This window comes from Narcine bancroftii, chromosome 13 (assembly GCF_036971445.1).
Source record: "Narcine bancroftii isolate sNarBan1 chromosome 13, sNarBan1.hap1, whole genome shotgun sequence".
In the NCBI taxonomy this organism is placed as follows: domain Eukaryota; kingdom Metazoa; phylum Chordata; class Chondrichthyes; order Torpediniformes; family Narcinidae; genus Narcine; species Narcine bancroftii.
The window spans coordinates 13,190,270-13,213,320 of record NC_091481.1 but is presented as its reverse complement, the minus strand read 5'-3'; the positions used below and the strand labels follow the sequence as shown (position 1 = coordinate 13,213,320).

Below are 23,051 nucleotides of genomic sequence, written 5' to 3'. Positions count from 1 at the left end.
TTCCCTTCTCTCTTTCCTCTCCCTTCCCCTCCTACAGCTCTCTCTCCATGCCACCTCTCTTTTCATCTGCCTTCGCAATCTGTAATTCTCAGTGTCTGTCTGCCCATTAAATTATTGTTGGAAAAGGTCATCCCAGAAGAAGCAAGGCCTTGCTGTTTTTAACCTCATTGAACCATGCTGAGAATTTTCACAGTCCCTCGTTGACTGAAACTCATTACAGTAAACTGTCCTGTGCATTATACAGGTAACAAATTGAAATCCAGATATTAAAGTGAATGATTTGATATTGGACTTAAGTGAAGGGTCTTCTGCTGTAAACTGTGTACAAATGTTTGCTGAGCCATCTTATAGCTTGCAACATACATTTATATTAAAAGTGCCTTCCAATGCTTGACAAAGCTGATTTTGAAATGGACATTTTGCAGAATATCAATGACTAGTACAATATAGGAAAGTTATATAGCACATATTGTGCAACTTTAATTGTTATTAATATCTGGGGTATTTTAGGTGCTTGTATCAGCAGTAGTTTGTGAAGCATGTTGCTCAGAATATTGAAATTTCCCAAATGATAAATCACTCTTTCAAGTGTATTTTTGCATGGTTGGGCAAGATTCCAATGACACTCTATCCTTCAGAGAACAAATAATAAAGATAAAAATAGGGAATGCAAATAAAGGTAAAGAATAAGCAACATGTACACTCTCACAGACCTACAGGTCACAGAAAAACAGTATATTGAGAGAGAGGGAGAGATCGTGCATTACACTGTAAAGAAAACAGGATGAAGGAGACAGATGAAAAGAGGAAGAATATCAGAGAGAAGCATAGATATTCAGATTAAATAAAGATAAAAATCAAGACATAGCACCCTAACGGCTAAATGCAGACCACAGAAGACTGTTTCAGAATAAGGAATATACAATTTGGAACTGGGTTATGGATAAATTTCTTCACTTAAAAAGTGAACCTTTGGCATTCTTTACCTTGGTTGGCTGTGGAATTGCTCTAGATATTAAGAAACTAAGGGATATGGGGATAGTGCTATTAATTGGTGCTGGGATAGAAGATCAACCATGGCCATAATGGATGGATAAGAAGGGCCAGGAGGCCTATGCATACTCTTACTTAAGTAATGTTAATTTTTTAAATTTAAATTAATTAAAAAAAAATTAGACATACAGCATGGTAGCAGACCATTTTGGCCCACGAGCCCATGCCATCCAATTAAACTATACTCCTGATATGTTTTGAACAGTGGGATGAAACCAGAGCCCTCAGGGAAAACCCATGCAGAAATGGAGAGAACATACAAACTCTTTACAGACAGCATGGAATTTAAACCCTGGTCCTGATCACTGGCGCTGTAAAGGCTTTGCGCTAACCGCTACGCCTACCATGCCTCCCTAAAACATAAATGGATACAATAATGAGGAAGGTGAAGGAGAAAGAGGATATGGAGTAGTGTTTGAATGTAAGAGTTGTTGAAGTTTGTGATCTTCATCCATAAAAAGTAAATTAAAAATTAATGTATTTGGAGTAGTAAATAGATGAGTAGGACTAGTTTGGCTTTGAGACAGAATGAATCTCAAATGCACCTGCCACAAATGCTATGACCATAAAAGAAGATCACAGTTTATGTATCCTGTGGCAAGTGAGTCATCTTGTGACTTCCAAAGCAGCACAGTTGGTGTAGCAGTTAGCGCAACACCTTTACAGCACCAGTGATTGGGTTCAAATTCAAAACTGTCTGTAAGGAGTTTGTACATTCTCCCCGTGTCTGCGTGGGTTTTTCCTGGGGGCTCTGGTTTCCTCCCACCATTCAAAACATATTGGGGGTGTAGGTTAATTGTCTGTAAATTGGGCAACATGGACTCATGGCCTAAAATGGCTTGTTACCATGCTACAGAATGTATCTAAATGTAAATTTAACAAGCCTTTCCAATATCTACAAGATACAGATCAGGAGTGAGATGGAATATTATTCACTTTCAGGATTCACTGCTCTCATGAAATTTAACACTATCTTGGATAAATAAGCAGACTTGACAGGTACTCCAATACCTCAACCACCTCCAATACTGATGGACCAATATCTCAAAATGTTAATTCTCTGTATTCCTGTGCTTGGTGCCATTGTGTGTACCACCTACTAAATTCACTACAGTTCTCACCCAGGCTATTCCAACAGTATCTCCCAAACTTGTAATTTCCACCACCAAGGGCAGGACAGCAGGCAAATAGAAATATCACCACAAGGTTCTGCTCCAAGTCACAGTTGATCCTGACTTGCAAATAAATCATCAGTCTATCATTGCAGGGTCTAAATTGTGCTGAGGAAGTACTTTTACTAGAGGGACTGCAGTGGCTGAAGAAGACAGCTCACAACCCATTCATTCTAAAGGACAATTAAGGATGGGTATAATCCTAAAAGTGAAAAAAAAACTCAGTGCTACCAGAGAGAAATGAAAACCATGCATATGCCAATCTATGATGTTAAGCACAGATCTTGGGATGTAATGGGAGCAATAGTTTTAGATTTTCTGAATATTTTGGTCTCTATAATGATAGGTAGATAATTGTAGTCCATATGGAATAAATTCAAATCAGAAAAATTCACTAAGAGATGTTGCTGAAGAAATAAATGTTGGAAAATTACTATCTAAAAATTGACAGAATGCAGAAAACAATGCCAAAGACAAAAAAAAAGGACAATGAAAGGCAAAAGCAGAGCTTCATCAAGGTGGAAATCTTGGAAAATAAGTGGCAATGGATTAAAACAATCCAACTGCAAAATGCTGTAGTTATTATAAATTGGAAATAAAACTTAAATTTGCTGCAAAGATTCCATGTGTCAGGCAGTAGGAATAGAGAAAGAAAAATAGTGAACATTCTGAAATGTTGCAAATTAACTGCTGTTTTCTTTCGATTACGTTGAATATAATGTACAACTACATGATTGGCTATGAAGCATTTTAGGAAATTACTGTGACTTCATAAATGGTCTAAATGCAAGTGTCTCTAATTTATTTGTACGTGTTTTCATTGCTGTTTGTGATTCTGCCAACAACTTTTGTGTTGTTGGCAAACTTGTAGATGGCATTGGAATTGTGCCACAGTCATGGATGTATAGCAAGTAGAGCAGTGGAGTGAGGACACATCCTTGGGGTGAACCTGTGTTGATAATCAGTGAGGAGGAGACATTTTTCTTATTTGTACTGACTGGTCTTCTGATGAGAAAATCAAGGATCCAGTTGCAGAGTAGGGTACAGAAGCCTAGAGTTTGTAGCTTCTCGACCAGTATTGAGGGAATAATAGTTTTGAAGGCTGAGCTGTAGTGGATAAAGAGCAACCGTACGTATGAATTATTGTTTTGAGGTGGTCCAGAGCTGAGTAGAGGGCCATTGATATTGCATCTGCTGTGGAGCAATTGTGACGATAGGCGAATTGCAATGGCCCAAGATATTTGCTTAGGTATGTGTTAATTTTGGCCATGACCAGCCTCTCAAAGCATTTCATCACAGTAGAAGTCAGTGCTACTGGGCGGTAGTCGTTGAGGCAGTTCACACTACTCTTCTTGGGTACCGGGATGATTGATGCTCTTTTGATCCAGGTTAGGACCTCCAACTGTTGTAATAAGAGGCTGAAAATATCTGTGAACACACTGGCTAGTTAGTTGGTGCAGGTTTTCAGTTCCCTGCCAGCTTCACCGTCCGAGCCTGTCATCTTGCGAGAGTTCTCATGATGTACTCAGAGACAGATACCACAGGGTCCTCAGCTTTTTCTGGGATTCTGGCAGGCACTGTTTTTTTTTCTTTTCAAAGCAGGCATAGAAAGTGTCCAGTTCATCGGGTGGTGAAGCATCACACCCATGATTGCTATGTCTCTGCTCTGTCTGTGTCCGCACTACCGGCAGCACTGCCATTACAGCAGTACCAACGTTCTTTTATGTTTGTGCTTCATGGACATTTTCTTCCTTCCTACTTCATGATATCTTCCAAACATCCCATTTCCTTTGTTTATCCTGCTTCCCCTTAAATATGTTTACTTTAATCATCTCACTGGTGTGGCTATTTTATTTACCTATTGATCTCTTTATTATAATGCAGTGCCTATGCAAGCAAGTGGGGATAAATTTCTAACCCAATGTGAACAAACATTGATTTATGATCACCTGAAAATTAAAACACTTTAAAGAAAGATTAAAATATTAAAAGTGATGGATTCTGGATTAATTGATCCAACACTAAACAATACACTTATTGTTAAATAATGAGGGTCATTGAATAAAATTGCTGTGTTCCTTTTTTGCTTTAGGTTGCCATTATAGCTGGGAACTTTGAATTGGCTGAGATTATTAAGAACCACAAGGAAGCGGATGTTGGTGAGTTTAAGAATTACTTCCATGAATTTAAGGCAAATTTGAATTTCAAACAAAAGGAGTCTTAATCTATTAGGACTTTTTAAGTGTAATGAAAAAATCTCCTTCTTAATAACACAACTATGGCCTACTTGTGCCCTGCCTGTCCTTTCATAAATTCCACCTATTCTTTCTACCAGTTACTCTTTTACCCAGAATTTTAAGTTCTTTTTACTGCTTCATGAATTCCACCCACTTGGATAGAAATTTTGTTTGACAGAATGAAATGTGCAAGGTGCTCTGTAACTTGTTTTCCCACTCACTTTCATTCAGAGGTGTTCTGCCAAGATTTCCATTTTTCCCCATCCCTAATTGGCTTTGAGAAGGTGCTGGTGAGCTGAAATCTTTTGTCTGCTGAGGTCTTACTCTTCTTGTAGTGTATCTGGGTGAGGAGTTCCCGTATTTGGAGCCAAAGAAGCTAATATATTTCCAAGAAAGGGAACCTGGCAGATAGTGTTCACATGCATGTGGCATTGAAAAGAAGTATTACATGATACTAGTACTACATATTTATAGTTTAGTGCCAGCTACCAAAGTTCTTCTTGGTGCATTGTTGCGTGTTGGTTGCATGGTGATTAAAACTGTAAATCAAATATGCTTATAAAGGATAAAGAAATTGGAAAAGGAAGAGGAAATTTCTGATAATAATGGAGAAATAGTAATAATTTAAGCCTAGGCCAGGAAATGGAATCAATATCCAGATTTTCTTTTGTCATGTCTTGTTCTTACATAATCTTGAATATAAGCTACAAGTACTGTATATCTGACAATCACTATAGTATTCTTTGAGGATATAAGGATCCCACAGATTTAGACTTGCAGAAGACATTTTTCAAGATAGTACATCAAAAGGCTGCTGCATAGGGTGAGGTCATGTGGTATAAGGGAAGTTTGTTAGTATGGATTGAAGATCAGTTGTTACATCAAAGACAAAGAATCAGAATAAAAAATTGTTTTCCTATTAGTAAGATGTTACTGGTGAGGTCTCCTAAGAATTGGGTCAAGAGCCTCAATTATTCACAATTTATGCTCATGACCTGATAGAAGGCACAGAGTGGAAGGTGTCCAAACTTGCTGATGACAAGTAAATATCTGGGGCCATGTTTAGTGGTAAGAATATTAGGATATAGAAATGAAGAGTGTCCGAGCAAAAACTAGGCAAATTGCATTTAATGTGGGGAAGTATGAGGTTACGCATTTTTCTAGAGTAATCCAAACACAGACTATTATCTGACAAAGAAAGATTACAAATAAGCAAAGTACAGAAGGATCTAGATATTCTGGTGCTCATATTGGAAGAGATTATCAGGTAGCTCTAGAAGAGCATCTTTGAAAGAACAAGTTCATGGGGAACTGTCAGAGAAGAGATAAGACCTGGTGCAAATCAGCCATGATCATGTTGTATGGTGCAGCACCTTTAAAAATCTTAGTGGCCTGCTCCTATTCTTATTTTGAGGTTTCTATAGTTTCAAATATACCTGCTATTTTACCTGTAGTTCCAGGTATATTCAACTGTCCACCATTGGTTGCAGGGCTTCCAAACAATTAGTATCAAGTAGAGTGATGTTTATTTTGATTGAATCAGTTATTTAACTTGGTCATTAAATTATGAACACTGAATAGAAAATTTTCTAATTTTTCTTCTCTTTTCCTCACTTTTTCATGATCCTTTTACTTTTCATCAATCTGTTTGAATTAGAAAATGGCCTCATTCTCAGTGAGGCACGCCAGTGATACAACCACACTCAGTAATCATTTTGAATCTTTGGAAATCACGGAAATAAAATCGTGGCACAATTGCTAGCAGAAGTGGCAACACTGTCGGATAGAGGGAAGTCTATGAATGTAAATTGTCAATGTAATGGCAGCTTTCCTCAAAATTGAAGATAGTTCCAGGGTTCTCCTGCTGTTCGCATGTTCTTCAGGCTGATCCCACTTTTAACCAAGCTATGATTGCTTGAAACCAAAGCAGGTTGCTTTTAATTTTGCTTTGCTTTCATTTTGTGCAATCATTGAATAACACATTTAGCCTCATTTCAAATGAGACAAATTAATTGTGAACAAGACAAGTGAGATTAGTACTAAGAAATTTTTATTTCAGAGTCATGTATTCCCAGATAATGTACATGCTCAACACAGATTATAGCATGCTCAGCATTCTTCTGTCAAACATGCCTAGATTACTTAAGGTATAAATCAGATGAGTTTGAGCTTTCTTCAAAAGGTCAAGTCAAATTGAATTTGATGCAGAATAAATTTACATCTTTATTGTTTTGGCACATTACAACACAAGTACATTGGGGTAAGAAAGAAAGAACTCACATTTCCAGTTCAGTTTTCACAGCCCCAGAATATCCTAAATTGTTGTAATCAGCAATCAGCATTGGATGTGAAAGGATAATTATTTAAGTGGTCTTTCCAGACATGATAATCTGTTGATTTTTTAAATTAGATTAACAATGCTTAAAATTAACCAGGATTTTTTTTTTAAAACTTCCTTTTCTGAAACTTCAAATTTCTCTGAGGAACATTGCTTTTGACACATTGGGTTCACCTCTCCCTATTACTGTTCCTCCAACATTAATGCAAGAGCATGAATCAAACCTTGAGATATAAGTCCTGTTTCATTATCTCTCTTCAGGGGGCAGTAGTTGATCAGTTTTTGTTATCTGTCAAGACTTAATTGAAACATTATATTAATCTCCAATGTGGAATAACAGAAACTTGCATTTTTAAGATGCTCAAACATTTCCACATTTTAATAGGATTATCATCAAATAAAGGGCGGCATTATTGAGATGTAAATAACAGCCTGCTGCCTCACAGCTCCAGCAATCCTGGTTCAGTCTTGGATAGTATGTTGCCTCCCTGTAGCCATGGTCTGAGATATCTCTGATCAAGTTCATGGCATTCTCAGCAGGGAGGATGAGCAGCCAGATGTCATGGGTAGGAAGGGTGAGCAGGTTCTGCAAAGAGAATTCAGAGAGTTGGGTGCTAGGTTGAAGGATAGGATCTCCAAGGTTGTGATCTCAGGATTGCTATCTGTGTCATGTTCTAGTGAGGTAAGAAATAGGAGGATAATACAGGTGGCTAAAGACATGATGCAGGAAGGATGGCTTCAAGTTTCTGTATCATCGGGATCTCTTCCAGGGAAGGTTGGATGTGTTCTGATGGGACAGTTCACATGTGAACTGAAGGGGGATTAATATCCTTGCAGAAAGGTTTGCTAGTGATGCTCTGGTGGGTTTAAACTAGATTTTCAGGGGGGTGGGAATGAGAGTTCCAGAGCAGATAGAGGAATGGAGGGCGGAAAAGATGATGTGAAAATTGCATGCAATGTTAGAAGTCAATGGGTTCTGTTGCTTTAGACGCAGTAGAATGGGAGGATGAAAGGGGAAGGAGTGGCATTGCTTGTCAGGGAAAATATCATAGCTGTGCTCAGGAAGGACAGACCAGAGGGCTTGTCTACTGAGGCTACATGGGTGGAGAGAGGAATGGAAAAGATATGACCACATGCATGGGGTTGTATTATTAGACTGCCCAGTAGTCAAGGAGAATTGGAAGAGCAAATCTGTAAAGAGATAGCAGACAGCTGCAGGAAACATAAGGTTGTCATAGTGGGAGATTTTAATTTTCCATATATTGACTGGAACTCACATATTGTAAAAGGGATAGATGGCTTGGAGTGTGCCAAATATGTTCAGCAAAGTTTTCTAAATCAATATATAGGCATGCCAACTAGAGAGAGTGCAATACTGGATCTCCTTTTAGGGAATAAGACAGGACAGGTGACAGAAGTATGTGTACGGGAACATTTTGGGTCCAGTGATCATAACATCATTAGTTGCATTAATTATGGAGAAGGATAGGTCTGGGCCTTGGATTGAGATTATAATTTGGAAAAAGGCCAATTTTAAGGAAATGAGAAAGGATCTAGAATGGATCTAGGGCAATATGGTTGGCATAGCAGTTTGCTCAATGCCTTTACAGTGCCAGTGATCGGGACAAAGTTTGAATCCCGCACTGTCTGCAAGGAGTTTGTAGTTTCTCTCTGTGTCTGCGTTGGTTTTCCCCAGGGGCTCCAGTTTCTTCCCACTGTTCAAAACATACCAGGGGTGTATGTTAATTGGATGTAATTGGGCGGCAGGGTTGGCAGGCATAGGGAACTTTGGTTTTTGAGGAATATTGCGGATCTGATTCTGAAGGTATATAGCAGGTATAGGCAACATGGAACAAATGAGGTACTTGAGGAGTATAAAAAATGCAAGATAAACCTCAAGAAATAAATCAGGAAGGCTAAAAGAAGACATGAGATTACTTTGGCAGACAGTGAAGGAAAATCCTAAGCATTTCTATGGGTATATTAAAGGTAAAGTAAAGGTTCCATTATTGACATGTAATACAGCATTTAGAAGGTTGAAAGGGCCTGTTTCTGTGCTGTAATGTTCTGTGGTTCGAAGAGTATATTCGCTAAAAAAAAGATTGCGTATTCCAGAAATGGTTCCATCCCCCTTTTGGCAATTAGAGATGGTCAATGCCAATAGGACATTTTTGAACGTTAAATGACGAGCCTGAAAAAGATAAATATAAATATAGACATATAATCAATGGTTTTGTTAGGCATAGATTTTAAGTAGGATCCTAACGGAAGAGAGGGAATGTGGAGTAAAGTTTTAGAGAGAGAATTCCAAAACCCAGTGTAAAGCTAGGTTATTGATGCTAAAATCAGGAGAATGTGTGAAGCGAGCCTCAGAGCAGAAAAGTCAAAGGACTGAGAATTGTAGCTATTGAGGGTTTTGCACATCACTTTGGTTTCATCGGAAAACTCAACTGGAATCTAATATGCATGTTCTGGATCTATTTTTGCAAATACATGTTTGCCATGGATGTTTTCTGAGAAGTCTTGTAAATTGGGAATGTTGTATGGATCAGGAATGGTGGAATTGTTCAGGGCACGATAATCACCACTAGGCCAACAATCCCCAGGGTATACTTATTTGTTCATGTGTGAGCACCAGATACCAAGTGACAAGAGGCCATTCCTGTCACTGACATCTCTGCAAAGATAATCGCTTGGACTTTTGTGGATTGTTGGATTCCATCTTTCAGTGTTCTGGGCACTATTATGACAGACGGAGGGTCTCAGTTTGAGTCAGCATTATTCTGAGTCTCACTGAGTTTTTGGGCACTGCCCATATTCGCACTATTCCTTACTACCTTCAGGCCAACGGCCTTGTTGAGCATTTTCATCGACAATTGAAAGCACATTGACATTAGGTGGCGATGCATCTACGTGGAGCCAACGTTTGCTCGTGATTCTGTAAAGACAGACCTTGGATGTTCAGCGGCAGAGCAAGCATGTGGCAGTGCGCTAACCTTGCCCAGCGAATTTGTGAATCCGAGTCCAGGGAAAATGCTTTTATGATCCAGCGAGTTATGTTGATCATCTTCGGGAAAACATGAGATTACTCCAACCTACTCTTACATGACATGCATTACCTGCAGTGTATATGCCAAATGATTTAGAACGCTGTACTCATGTGTTCCTTCGGCATGATGCTGTTCGCAAACCACATCAGTCCATTTACAACGATCCTTTTTCAGGTCTTAGATGCCACTCTAAGACTTTTGTGATTGGCAGGAATGGAAAAGCTGATACAGTTTCTATCGACAGGTTGAAGTTGGCATGTATCGATGGTCCATGTTCTGCATTTGGACCAGAGTCAGAGGACCTGTCGCAACTCTGCCAATCGGACCATACATTGCCTGTCTTGCTGTATCGTATGAGGTCAGGCTGATCTGTCAGCCCTCCAGACTGTTATATAGCAGGATAGTTCCATTCAGTCACCTCCTTGTATAGCACAGAAGCTGAGGGGGGCCTGTTGTCATCATGTAGTTACCTGCATCGGGAGCGGTGCCGGTGGCTGTTGATGACATAACCAAAGTGATGCATGAGAATAATAGCTCACTTATGCAGGTTAGTTAAGCAGTCAGCATATGGGTGATGGATATTGAACGCAGGAGGAGAAGAGTGAGTGCGTCAGGATCACATGTGTAGCGGTGAGCCAATGAGAAGGTCAGAGGGGTTTGCTGGGTGGTAGTTGGGGAGTTGTGGAATGTGTTGTGTTGTGTCTGAGGAGAATAAAGAAAGTCAACTCCATTTTGTGCTGAAAGAAAGAATTGAGTGTATTCTTTAATTGTGTGTAAACTGGGTAAATCAGTGCCATTACAAAGGTGATGGGTGAAGACCTGAATTGAGGATGTGAATTTAAAAATCAAGGCAATGCATGAACACGAGCAATTGCATGGAATTACACTTCATATTTCTGTAATTAAGTTGCATGATCATAAAAGACAAATCTATCAACCTTTTTCTTTCTAATCACATAGCACTTTGTATTCCCTATTCCATCAGTACTCTGTTATTAGTAAGGGAATGCTTAAGGTGGTATGTGGGTGCAAAGAAAAGTTTGAAAACCACCATTTTAATCGTACTTAATTGTCTCATTATGTGCACAGTTTTATAACTCCAAAGGAAATAGGCCAATGACAATTTTTCTCAAGCAAAATATTTCAGTAATAATTGGGTCTAGAGCAGTGATTCTCAACCTTCCCTTCCCACTCACATTCCACCTTAAGCAATCCCTTACTAATCACAGAGCACTGATGGCATAGGGATTACTTAAAGAGGTATGTGAATGGAAAAAAAATGGTTGAGAACCACTGATCTAGATCATTAATATATTTGACAAACAACAAAGGACCCAGTACCCTGAGGCACTCCAGTAGTCACCAGCCTCAATTTGACAAACAATTTTCTTCCACTACTCTTTGGCATCTCCCATCCAACCATTGTTGAATCTATTTCCCTACCTTAACATTGATACCTAATGCTTGACCCTTCCTTAACTAACCACTTATACGGAACCTTGTCAAAGGCCTTGTCCATATAGACAACATCCACAACCTTCCACTTGTCACCTTCTCTGTAATGTCCTTGAAAAACTCTATAAGATTTGTTAAACATGATCTACCATATACACAACCATGATGAATAGTCCTAATCAATCCCTGTCATTCCAAATAATTGTATATACTATCTCCAAGAAAACTCTCCTTTACCCACCATCATGCATGTGTGAGTGTATAAAAAATTTGTGTGTGTGTGTGTGTGTGTGTGTGTGTGTGTGTGTGTGTGTGTGTGTGTAGCCCTTTGATGGAACATTGTGGAGAGCAAGCACTGGGTCTAATGGGGAAAAATAAACAGAATAAACAGAGAGGGGAGACAAAAGAGAAAGTAGAGAATGATTTTTGTTTATTTTATTGTCATATAATAAACAAAAACTGTGATATTATGCAAATTTCCTTTAGTCTACCGTAAGGCAAAGATTTACTATCAGTAGAAATTGCCCAGCACCTCTTACAGCCAGAGAAAGAGAAGCAAAGAGAGTCCCCCTAGAGTCATTGACTATCCATGGCTTCACCTCCAACACTCCCACAGCCTCTACAGCCACTCAACCTTCAGGCGAAATCATGAGCACCCTGAGCTTAAGATACACGCCTCTGGCACAATCAGGAAGCTTCCAGCACCCTCTCGCATATCAGTTCCATTATGTGATACCCCTTCAGCTAGTTGTCTCCAGCAGTCCACAGCATGATGTGAAACCTTTGACTGCAGTTGTCACCAGCCTGTGGCCATGGATTACAAACAGCCCGCTGCCAGTGTATTCTTCAGCATCAGAGCCCTTTGCTGGTACACCGCTGTGTTCACCATCCCATGGGATGTCTCCACTGCTTCCCCAAAGTCTGCAACCCCTTGTATTGCTGCTGATCATAGGCACTGTCTTCTGCCCAGACCCCGCAGCCAAAGGATTTTAAAATAAACCACCGTCAGCTCCTTTAACAGGCTTTTTAAATCTGATGGCATCCATTCAATTTCCAGGTGGTCAAATTTCCTCACACATGAGGGCTGGTAAATTAATTGCCCACTGCAAATAATCCCCATTGTGTAGGTGAGGTGAATATTGCCAATCATGAATTGTCAACTCTGCCATTTTCCTTTTGTTTCTGTTCATTCTCTAAGTACTTCAATTTTACAGCTCTCCTTTTCCTTTTTTTGCATTCTGTTTGATTCTCAATTATACCAGCAGCCTGACAATTAACATAAACAACTGTAATCTGAGATCGTGAGATAAATGCACTAAAGTGGTTCTGTGCTAGCAACACATTTTCTGGTCGTGCTTTCTCAACTATTCCAAGATAATTAGTATTCTGCCTGTTATCCTGTTGCAGTTGAAGACTGCCCTGCTGTTGCCAATGGTTCCATTAGAGGTCCTCAGTGAATATCTCAGCCACAAACACACCCTTTTTTGTGTCCTCACCTGCCCTCTAGTGGCAAAGATAGTTGTTCGCTCACATTGTTAATTGATAGGAGGATAGTGTTTTGGCTTTAGATAAGGTCAGGAAATTCTACCGAAAAGGTAAATAAAATTGCATGGAATTACACTTCATATTTCTATAATTAAGTTGCACAATCATAAAAGACAAATCTATCAAAACTGAGTCCAATTAAAAACTAAAATAATTACATATGAATTCTGTTCTATTAATCAGCATTCATTAATTAACTTAAGAGTAGTAGCTTAGTGCCATTCTAACTATCCAGCTTAAAATGTTATTTTGGGGTTCAATTGTTTGCCTACCAAAAAAAGTGGCAGCACTACCACTGGTATGGACCCCAGAAAGCAGAGAAACAGTGCTGCTCTGAAGGATCCATCCACCTGCTCCTAATGCTTTGTACAAATGTTAAACGTCTGTTGGAGGAAGAAACGGTGTTTTTAAACTAAAATCCTACAATCACGGGTCTTTAATCAAGATGTGCTCAAAAGTGGCCACAAGGGGTGACAGACTCTGGGAAGCAGCAGGCTAGTGTAAGGCTCCAGTAACGGGGAAAGAACCCACACAAGCTGCAGGTGACTTGCAGTCGGGGGACCTGCACTAGCTGTGGGCTCATGTATTGGAGGCGGGATTCGAGAGGGTTCTGAGGGCAAGAAGAGCTTGAAAGCACCTCGGGCGCTGAAGGCTTCCTGATCATATCGTAGGATTGGATCTGAGGCTCAGGTTGCTGATGGATCGAACAGGAGTATGTCTGGCTGAAGGAACACTGGAGATGAATCTGTGAACACTCAGTGACTCTAAAGGGACTCTCTTTTGCTTCTCTTTCTTACTGTAAGGGTGCTGGGCAACACTAATGGCGATTCTTTGTCTACCTTACAGTTGGGAAAAGACAATTTTATGTACTATTACACAAGAATAAAGGAATATTGAACCAATTAATAGTTCAATTGAAGTATAGTCAATTTCTCAATAAATTAGATATTTTCAGGGTGAAAAGTGTCTCAAAGCATGCTGACTAGTATCTGAAGAATTTGAAGAAGCTTTATAACCACTGCAACCTTTAACTTATTGCAGTCTATACTTGGGGATTGGTGGAGTCCCTAACACATAGGAGGAGAATAAGGCTGTTCAGCCCATTGAATCTGCTCCGCCATTTGAATCATGGCTGTTGTATTTTCTCTCAATCTCCCACATTTTCCTTGTAACCTTTGCCATTCTTACTGATCTCAAACCTATCAACCTCAGTTTAAAGTCTACCCAATGGCTTCACAGCAATCTCTGGCAATGAATTCCACACATTCACCAGCCTCTGGCTGAAGATATTTCTCATCTCTGTTCTAAACGAATAACCTTTTATTTGGAGGCTGTGCCCCTAGTCCTAGATTCGCGCACCACTGGAAACATCTTCACCACATCCATTCTATCTAGGACATTCAATATTTTGACGGCTTCAATGAGATTTCCCCCTCATCCTTCTCAACTCCAGTGTGTATAACCCAGAATCCTCAAATGCTCCTCATATGCTAATCCTATCATCCTCAAGTTGATTCATGTAAATTTCCCCTGAAGTATCTCCAATGCCAGTGCATCCTTCCTTGAACATGAGAGCCAACTGCTCACAATACTCCAAATACAATCTGGCCAACACCCTAGAAAGCCTCAGCATTACCTTCTTGTTTTTATATTCTAGTTCTCTCAAAATGCTTGCATTTGCCTTCCTTAATACCAACTCAACTTGCAAGTTAATCCTTAGGGAATCCTCCACTAGGAATCTCATCCCTTTGGTCCTCCACTTTCTGAATTTTCTCTCCATTTAGGAAATAGTCTACTTCTTTATTCCTTCTAGCAAAATGAATTCCCTGTGGTGTGTTCCATCTGCCACTTCTTTGCTTATTCTCCCAACCTGTCCAAGTGCCTCTGCAGTCTCCCTTCTTCCTGAAAACTACTTGCCCCTCCATCTGAATGTGTGTCATCTGCAAACTTCGCCACAAAATTATTAATTCCATTATCCAAATTATTAACATATAATAATGAAAAGCAGCCGATCCAACAGTGTCCTCTGCAGAACACCACTATTTAATGGCAGCCAATCAGAAAGGCCCTCTTTATTCCCACCCTTTGAGATCTGACAGTCAGCCAATCTTTAATCCATGCTAGTCATGTCCAATTTTGTGCACTGGGTTTAATTGGATGAGTTAACTCACAAAACTAGAGATTTACTCCATGTGAGATGGAGTTTTGTATAAATTCCCCAATATTTTAACACTTGTTTGATTTACTACACTTAGATCGTATTGAAATTAGGTTTTGAAAATAGTTGAAGCAGATGGAAACATTCAATTGCATGTTTCAGTAAAGATACAAATACATGTTTAGTTTCATATACTTTTCTAATCCTTATCAGAATATTTTATTCAAACAACATTGATTGGCATTTTATAGGTGAACACAACAACTATTCTGAAGGCAATAATCTCAGAGTTGAAATAAACAGATATCCTGACTTTTGCTCGGGTTGGTTAAAGGGTTGGTTAAACTGTCAAAACTTACTGCTTTTGGGGAATAATATCAGAACATTTTCCTTCAAACAAAGAGCTAAATAAGTTTGAGGGATGGAAGAGTTTAGAAAGATTATAGAAAGGTTGTAAATTAAAAAATTACATTGATTAAATTCTTATCAGTCCTCTTAGAGATCGTAAAAAATCTCTAATCTAGCAGATAATGAAAAAAGTGAGTACTCTGTATTTGGTAGACCATATTTAACTGAAAGTTGTTCAAAGGAAGTGAGACTTTCCTTAACAAATAAATCTTTAAAACATTTAATTCCCAATCTATACCATTCTTTTAAAGATACATCAATCATAGGTTTAAAGAAATAATTAGAACAAATAGTAGTACTAGAAAGAGAAATTATAATCCAACCAAATAGCATTAAACCAAATGGTTCAATATCTAACATTTATGGTATGTTGTTGGGAATAAGAGAGGCTCCCTCAGATAAAATTTAAAAAGCCTGAGAACAGGACCTACAGCTTTTAATTTCTGAAGAAACTTGGAATATAATTTTTCAAATTGATTAATACCTCTTCTTTATGTGCCTGCCACTCTCTCATATCCACAGTCAAACTATCTCGTTTTTATGCGGATGTATCTCTTCAATGTGATAATTGCAACAATGGAGATGTTTTATTAATTCATATGTTCTGGATATGTCAGAAATATTGGAACAAAGTATTTCAAACTTTCTCTGTACTTTTTAAAGTTAATTTTAAAACCCTTAACTGTTTTATTTGGTATGGTTGGAGACAGTGACATAACGTTGATGACATCTGATCTGCATGTATTACCTTTTATTTCTCTTATGCTTATGGCTAGGCAGGCAGTATTGCTCAGATGGAGGGATGTTACCCCGCCTAATCACGCTCAATGGCTACACGATGTTATGTCATGTTTAAATTTAGAGAAGATTAGTTGCTCAATTTTTGATTTCAATTCAAATTTTCAAACACCGTGGGAATTATTTCTAAGTTACTTTTATAATCTTTGATTTGTTATGAAGCTAGAACTGTTAATTAATGAGGTAATTTATCGCTCTGATAAGAATTTTTTTGGCCAAAGAGCTTCTTTCTTGGTTGTGGGTTTAGATTTTCCTTTTTTATAATAAAATAATAAAATATCAATGCAATATAATATGTTTGATTAAAATGTGGGATACCTTGGATGAAGTTATATGATTTAAGTGTAATGTATCTTTTTGACTTTTAACATATATCCATATGTACTCTGTATTTTTGGATGTGAAATTTCAATATTAATAAAAATATTGAAAAAGAGAGATATGGATTAAATAGAGGCAAATTGGACTCACCCAGAATGGCAACTTAGTCAGTATAGGCATGTTGGACCAAAGGACCTGTTCTGTGCTGTAGGGCTCTGACTGTGGAAAAAATGTCCTGTGAAATGGGTTGGCTGACTACTCTTGTCCGAAATAATGAACCAAAAATAATTTTAACTTTTAGTCATCTCCTGGCTTTCTCAGTAATCTGTATAAGTCACTTCTCTCTGTATGTAAAAAGCACTATCTTGCCGGTCAATGATTTATCCTGATGACTGATCAACGTGCAGTCTCTTTCATGTTCAGTAACAAGCAACAGGATAAAATCAAGAATGACAAGATTCTGAGGTAGAGAATCTAACCCTCCACCTTCAAATATGATATCTCGTACCAGCCCGGAAAGCTCAGTGAGCCTTTGGATGTCCTGACCTGAGGAGCTTGCACCAGTGCGCAGATAGACCATTTACAAGCCCTCCACATTGACCTCTGCCACCCCAGAGTCACCAAGTTTTAACATTTCATCAAAGCCTGCAACCTCCCCTATTCGGTTGAAGACATCAGGATGATGACCAGAAACTGCCAGATCTGTGCGGAGTGCAAACCACACTTCTACCAGCCAGACAGATTGCACCAGATTCCACCTGACCCCTTTGAGCGCCTGAGCATGGATTTCAAGAGGCCTCTGCCCTCTTTGAACCACAACGTGTACTTGCTTAACATCTTTGATAAGTACTCATGTTTCCCATTTTCCATTCACTGCCCGGACATGACCACTGCCACCGTCATTAAAGCCTTGTGTAACCACTTCACCCTGTTCAGATACCCCTGCTATAGGCATAGCGACTGGGGATCCTCCTTCATGAGCAATGAGATGAGCCAATATCTGCTGGCCAGAGGTATTGCCACAAGCAGTACTACCAGCTACAAGCCCCGAAGCAATGGCCAGATGGAAAGGGAGAAAGCCACTGTCTGGAAAGCCGTCCTCCTCGCCCCAAGGTCGAAAGACCTGCCTGTCTCGCATTGGTAAGAGGTCCTCCCCAAAGCGCTCCATGAAATCAGATTCCTTATGTGCACTGCCACCAATGCTATCCTTCACAAAAGGTTGTTTCCCTTCCTTGGAAAGTCCACGTCGGGGACTATGCTGCCATCCTGGTTGACATCCCAAGGGCTGGTCCTGCTCTGGAAGGATGTGTCAAACCATAAGTCCAACCCACTGGTGAAGAGGGTCCACCTCCTCTGCGCCAACCCCCAATATGCCTATGTGGTGTACCCGGATGGGTGTGAGGACACTGTATCCACCCAGGACCTGGCATGCGTGGGGGTCCTTGGGACTCTGGCCATCCAATCAATACATCCAATCTCCTACAATCACCCATCATATACCATGTCACCCTACTCCAGCCGCCAACCCAACTGTCTCAGTTCAGTCACCAAACACCCCATCCACTGACAATGACCTGACTATCCAGGAGTCAACAGCTGAGCCGCTGCTGGCGCTACGATGGTCACAACGGCAAACAAGACCACTGGACAAACTGAATCTGTGATGGACGTGGAACCCATTTCACCCTGCTGGACTTCTTTTTTAAAAGAGGGGGTGAATGTGGTGGAACCAATGTATTACTGTTTGTACATCTATGGCTGGCTCATCCCTTGCTGATTATACCTGTGGCTCCTTCCCCTTGATTCCCCTAATAAAGGTGGCAATGCCATAACCCCAGAACAAGCTTGGGTCTCAGGTCAGCAACATGAGATGTGATGTCAGTTTATGCTAATAGAAGCCTATCAGTCAGGTAACTTCTAGTATTTGGAGTTATCGTGACCTATCGTAAACAGTCAACATCTCCTCACTTGTCAGGAAGGCGCATCAGTGACTGCACTTCCTGAGAAGACTGAAGCAGGCAAGGATACCGGTCACCATTTTGTTAACCTTCTACAGGAGCTCTATCAAGAGTGTCTTGGCCAGCTGCGTCACAGTGGATTATGGTTGTGGCAAAGAAATGGATCGGCATTCAATCCACAAGACCATAAGAGTCGCAGAGAGGATTACCGGAGACTCCCTTTCCTCCATCAACGTGAGCAACGGGAATTGTTGTCTGAAGCAGATTCATAAAATCATTGAGGAGCCCTTCTACACTGCATACAGCATCTTTCAGCTGCTCCCATCTGAAAAGAGATACAGGAGTATCAGAGCCAGCACCACCAGGCTGAGGAACAGCTTGTTCCCACGAGCAGTGAGAATGCTGAATGACCAAAGGAACTGCTCACATTAACCATCTGAGACTCTCATATGTACAAAACAATATTTATTTATTTGAATATATGAATACTTGTCCTGCCTATATATTGTTTACATGTATATTACATCTAGTTGTGTGTCTGCATGTTTTTGCACCGAGGACCAGAGAATGCTGTCTCGTTAGGTTGTTCTTATACAATCAGATGACAATAATCTCATGATAAATCCAGTTTAATCATGCAGTGTTAAACTAAGTAGTTCTGTGACTGAAATTGTACTCCTTATGGGTTAGAACACCTATTCTAAACCTTTATTTGGCAATGGCCCCTAGGACTCTACTCAAAGTTTATGGGCCCTCTTCCTTGTGAAGCAGTCAGGTTTTGGCTTCTTCCATACTTCTCTCCTTCCGACTACATAAAAAAAATCAAGAAATATTTATGTTATGTGACGTGAAAAGAAAACAAGGCCTAAATGTGCCAACCCCACCCCCAACCCCTTTCCTGGGAGGCTGTCATGTTCCTGTTGAGAATGGCTCAGTTAGAACATGCATGGGCCTTGATAAAAAAATTAAATGCATGGTATAGGATAAAGTACGTTCAATGTGGTTACTATAGAGCAATGGTCTGAAGAACTTTTCTTTATTTTGTGCATTCTGATTTTCACAGTATTAAATATGCCAACAATTTAACAACAATGACATAGTTAGCTGCAGCAATTAATCTTATCTTGAGCGTAATCAAAATTATAAATTAGAAAAGAAACCTACGTGAATGGAATGAAAACAATGCACAGTTGAATACCTGGGATTAGGGATGATGAATAGTTTCCTTGGATACACTGGCTGATTGACACTGAGCTGCTTGATTTTCAAAGAGTTTTCTATATTGGATATGACCATGCTGCAAACTTTGCAAAGTGTGTGTTGGTGAAAATATATTCAGGCTGGAATAATCTCTTTTTTTGCCTCACATGATTTGAGCCACTCCATGTGTACAAAAAATATTCATTTGGTCTAGGAAGTTGTGAAATAGTCCCTGAACACCACCAGGTGAACTGCTTGTCAACAAGGTAGGTGAGAATGAGCTGGTCGACATCATGATGGGTGCAAAAAATATGAGTCAAGATGATCTGTTCAGCAAAGCTCTAACATGTTCTGAAAATTTCAGTGCCTTTCAGAGAAACCCCAAGCTACACCAATAGGCGGCGAGGTGCAGGAAGTGCTCTCTCATCCCCACGGACACTGTTACGATCCACCAGCGACAACAACATCAACAACCTTGCAGGCCGTACCACCCATTCGCCTGTGCCATCTGTCAGAAGCTTGCCACCTCAGTTGCTGGCACAGATGCAGGAGGGCGCTGAGGGAGGGCAGCAAAGCACAGCTAGCTCACGGAGTTCACATAGCCGATCACCCTCACTGCAGTGTGTTCAGGAGGAAAGTGAGGCTAACACCCCCATTCTCAGGAGGCAAACTAAAGCCAGACTCAGGTAAGATGGTTTCATTGTTTCTGTCACCAAGGGAAAATACACTATTAAATACTGTATTGCCTTTTTCTGTTAAGTTACTAATCTGATCAAAATTCCCATGAAGTTCTCTGATAACACCCATGCTTGGTGGAATAATTTACAGGTAAATTTAAAATCAATAACTACACATTGAGGTTTCACTTCCTCTGAAATGGATATTTAGAAAAGAGCCATTAACTATTAGCTCATTTCTCCAACAGATCATTGCTGTTCATGACTAAATATCAGCGCAGTTATTCGTCCAAATAGAGCATGTGTTAGTCTAATTTCTTCAACAGTTTTCTCCCCATGTAGATTGTGTGCCACAGAATTTTCTTCCCAGTCTTTTCACTAGGCCAAGGCTCAAGCTGATTGTCCAAGATGTGACCAGCTGTCTGACTAATTTTATGACAGCCTTGGAATGGTATACAACACAGGGAGCAAGGTAACTTGGCATTATTGTGGTAGCAGCTTGTATCTGCAGGGTATTTCTCCTGTCAGAGGAAAGTTTGAGGTACATTGTTTAGCCAGATTAACTGCTTGAGGCCTTCTCTATTTATGTTTGCAGTCGCATGAGATTTTTATCTGGTTGATGTCCCAAGGAGCAAATAAAGGGAGGTGCATAGATGGCAGGCCATCATCTCCTGCAATGCCAGTCCTTTTGGAATCCATGCATCTTGCTGGAGTACTCAGTGCAATAAAAACATTTGTTATTTCAGTCAGTGCAAATTCCAGCAGGATATTCCACAATGAATAGACTCACATGTGATCTTAATCCTATTGTGAATTCCCATCATATAAATGACATAAATGGGCACAAACAACAGCAGAAGGCAAGGCTTATTTCTTTCCTGACTGCCAAGAAATGCCAGAACTCATACTAATTTAATAGACATACTAATGTTTAACAAATGCATCCTAAAGAAAAAGTTAACTTGCTAACAAAACGTGGCATTGGCAGGAAGAGAGATATTAAGTCCTGCTAAGAGAATTTAGAGAGTTAGGTCTTCCAGTGTTCTCCGAGTGAAGATTGCAGTTTCTGTGAACATATATATGTTTCCTCTGGGTGGTCTGCTTCCATCTCCCAAAAATGTACAGGATGGTATGTAAATTGGCCACTCTGATTTGCCCCTGGTGTGTAGATGAGTAGTAGATCTGTGGTCAAGTTGATGATAATGAGTTTATTGTCATACATAAAAGTACAATGTGCATATGCACAGAAATTCTTGCTTGCTGCAGCCAAACAGCTGATGTTGTTTAAAAAAAATCAGTATGATAGTATACATTAAAGCAACCATTCACAACTGGGGCCATACAGCCCATTTGGAGGGGGGAAAAACTGAAATCATAAATGTTTTTTTATGTAGTCAGTAGGAGAGCAGTACGGAAGAAACCAACTAAATTGACTGCTTCACAGGGAAGGGGGCCCATAAACTTGGAGCAGTTTCCTAACGGGACCATAGCCAAAACAAAAGTTGAGAATGGCTGCATTAAAGTGTCCTGTACAGAAAGAGATAATAAAAATAAAAAAATAAGATAGAAATTATTATTCACAGTTACATTTAGTGCAAGAAAAAAATTCAGTGAATGAAATAATAATTTATGGTGGATTCCTTTCTTACTTAAAGTCAGGCGTATGATAAAAATTATGGTGGGGATGATTTTAATTGTTGTTTAGATCCATTATTAGATAAATCTCCAAAATTGATAGTTAGAACTAAAATTGGCTAAACAGTTAATGGTATTAATGAAAGATATGAATTTGGTAGATATATGGAGGAAATTAAATCCAAAGAAAAATTTTTCATTTTATTCAACTCAGCATGATATTCTAGAATAGATGTATTTTTAGTATAAGCACAATTACAAGGATGAGTTTTTAAAGCTGAATATAAGACTAGGATTTTGTCTGATCCTTCTTTGTTGTTAATTACCTGTGCCGGTTCAGAGAGAATGGAGAATGTTCATCATTGGAGATTCAATTCTATATTGTTGAGAAATCCTGAATTCACTAAATTTATAAGGGACCAAATACAGTTGTTTTTAAAAATAAATGTAGGTTCAGTTAATAGTAAATTTGTTTTATGGGATGCTTTGAAAGCTTATTTGCATGGACAAATTATTAGTTATACTGCTAAAATTAAAAAAAAAACACATATGGTTGAGACTAGTAAATTGGAAAAGGAGATAGAGATTTTGGAAAAGGATTTACAACAAGATTCTATGGAAGTTAAGAAAGCTTGTTTAGTTAATTTGAAATTGCAGTATAACTCGTTACAAACTTATAAGATTGAGAAATTATTACAAAGAACTAAACAGTGGTATTATGAATTGGGTGAGAGAGCTCAAAGTTTTAGCGTGGCAGTTACAAAATGGAGTAAGCTTCTAGAACAATAAATGCTATTATACATGATTCATTGATTACATATAAACCTCGGGAACTTAATGATGAGTTTTGTACATTTTATGAGAAATTATATACTTCTGAAGTATTAGAAGATGAAGTTAAAATTAACAATTTCTTGTTTGCTTAGTTTTACCTTCTTTGAAGGATATGGATATTAAAGATCTAAATGCTTTTTTTTTACTGTTAAAGAAGTGAGGGAAGCACTTTGATCTGTGCCTGGTGGGAAGTCTCCAGGAGATGATGGTTT

At 39.3% G+C, this 23,051-nt stretch overlaps 1 protein-coding gene across 35 annotated transcripts in view; it reads left to right on the top strand.

The window, feature by feature from the left end:
- shank3a (SH3 and multiple ankyrin repeat domains 3a) overlaps positions 1-23,051 on the top strand; it is a 651,448-nt gene that overhangs the window by 354,055 nt on the left and 274,342 nt on the right. For all 35 annotated transcript variants that reach the window (XR_011348059.1, XR_011348061.1, XR_011348060.1 and 32 more), the window contains 2 exons: positions 4,318-4,384; positions 20,058-20,379. Coding sequence is in view for 32 of the 35 variants with exons in the window: in XM_069908797.1 (XP_069764898.1) it covers positions 4,318-4,384; positions 20,058-20,379 (389 nt within the window). In the remaining 3 variants the exon portion in view is untranslated. The remainder of the gene's footprint in view (positions 1-4,317; positions 4,385-20,057; positions 20,380-23,051) is intronic.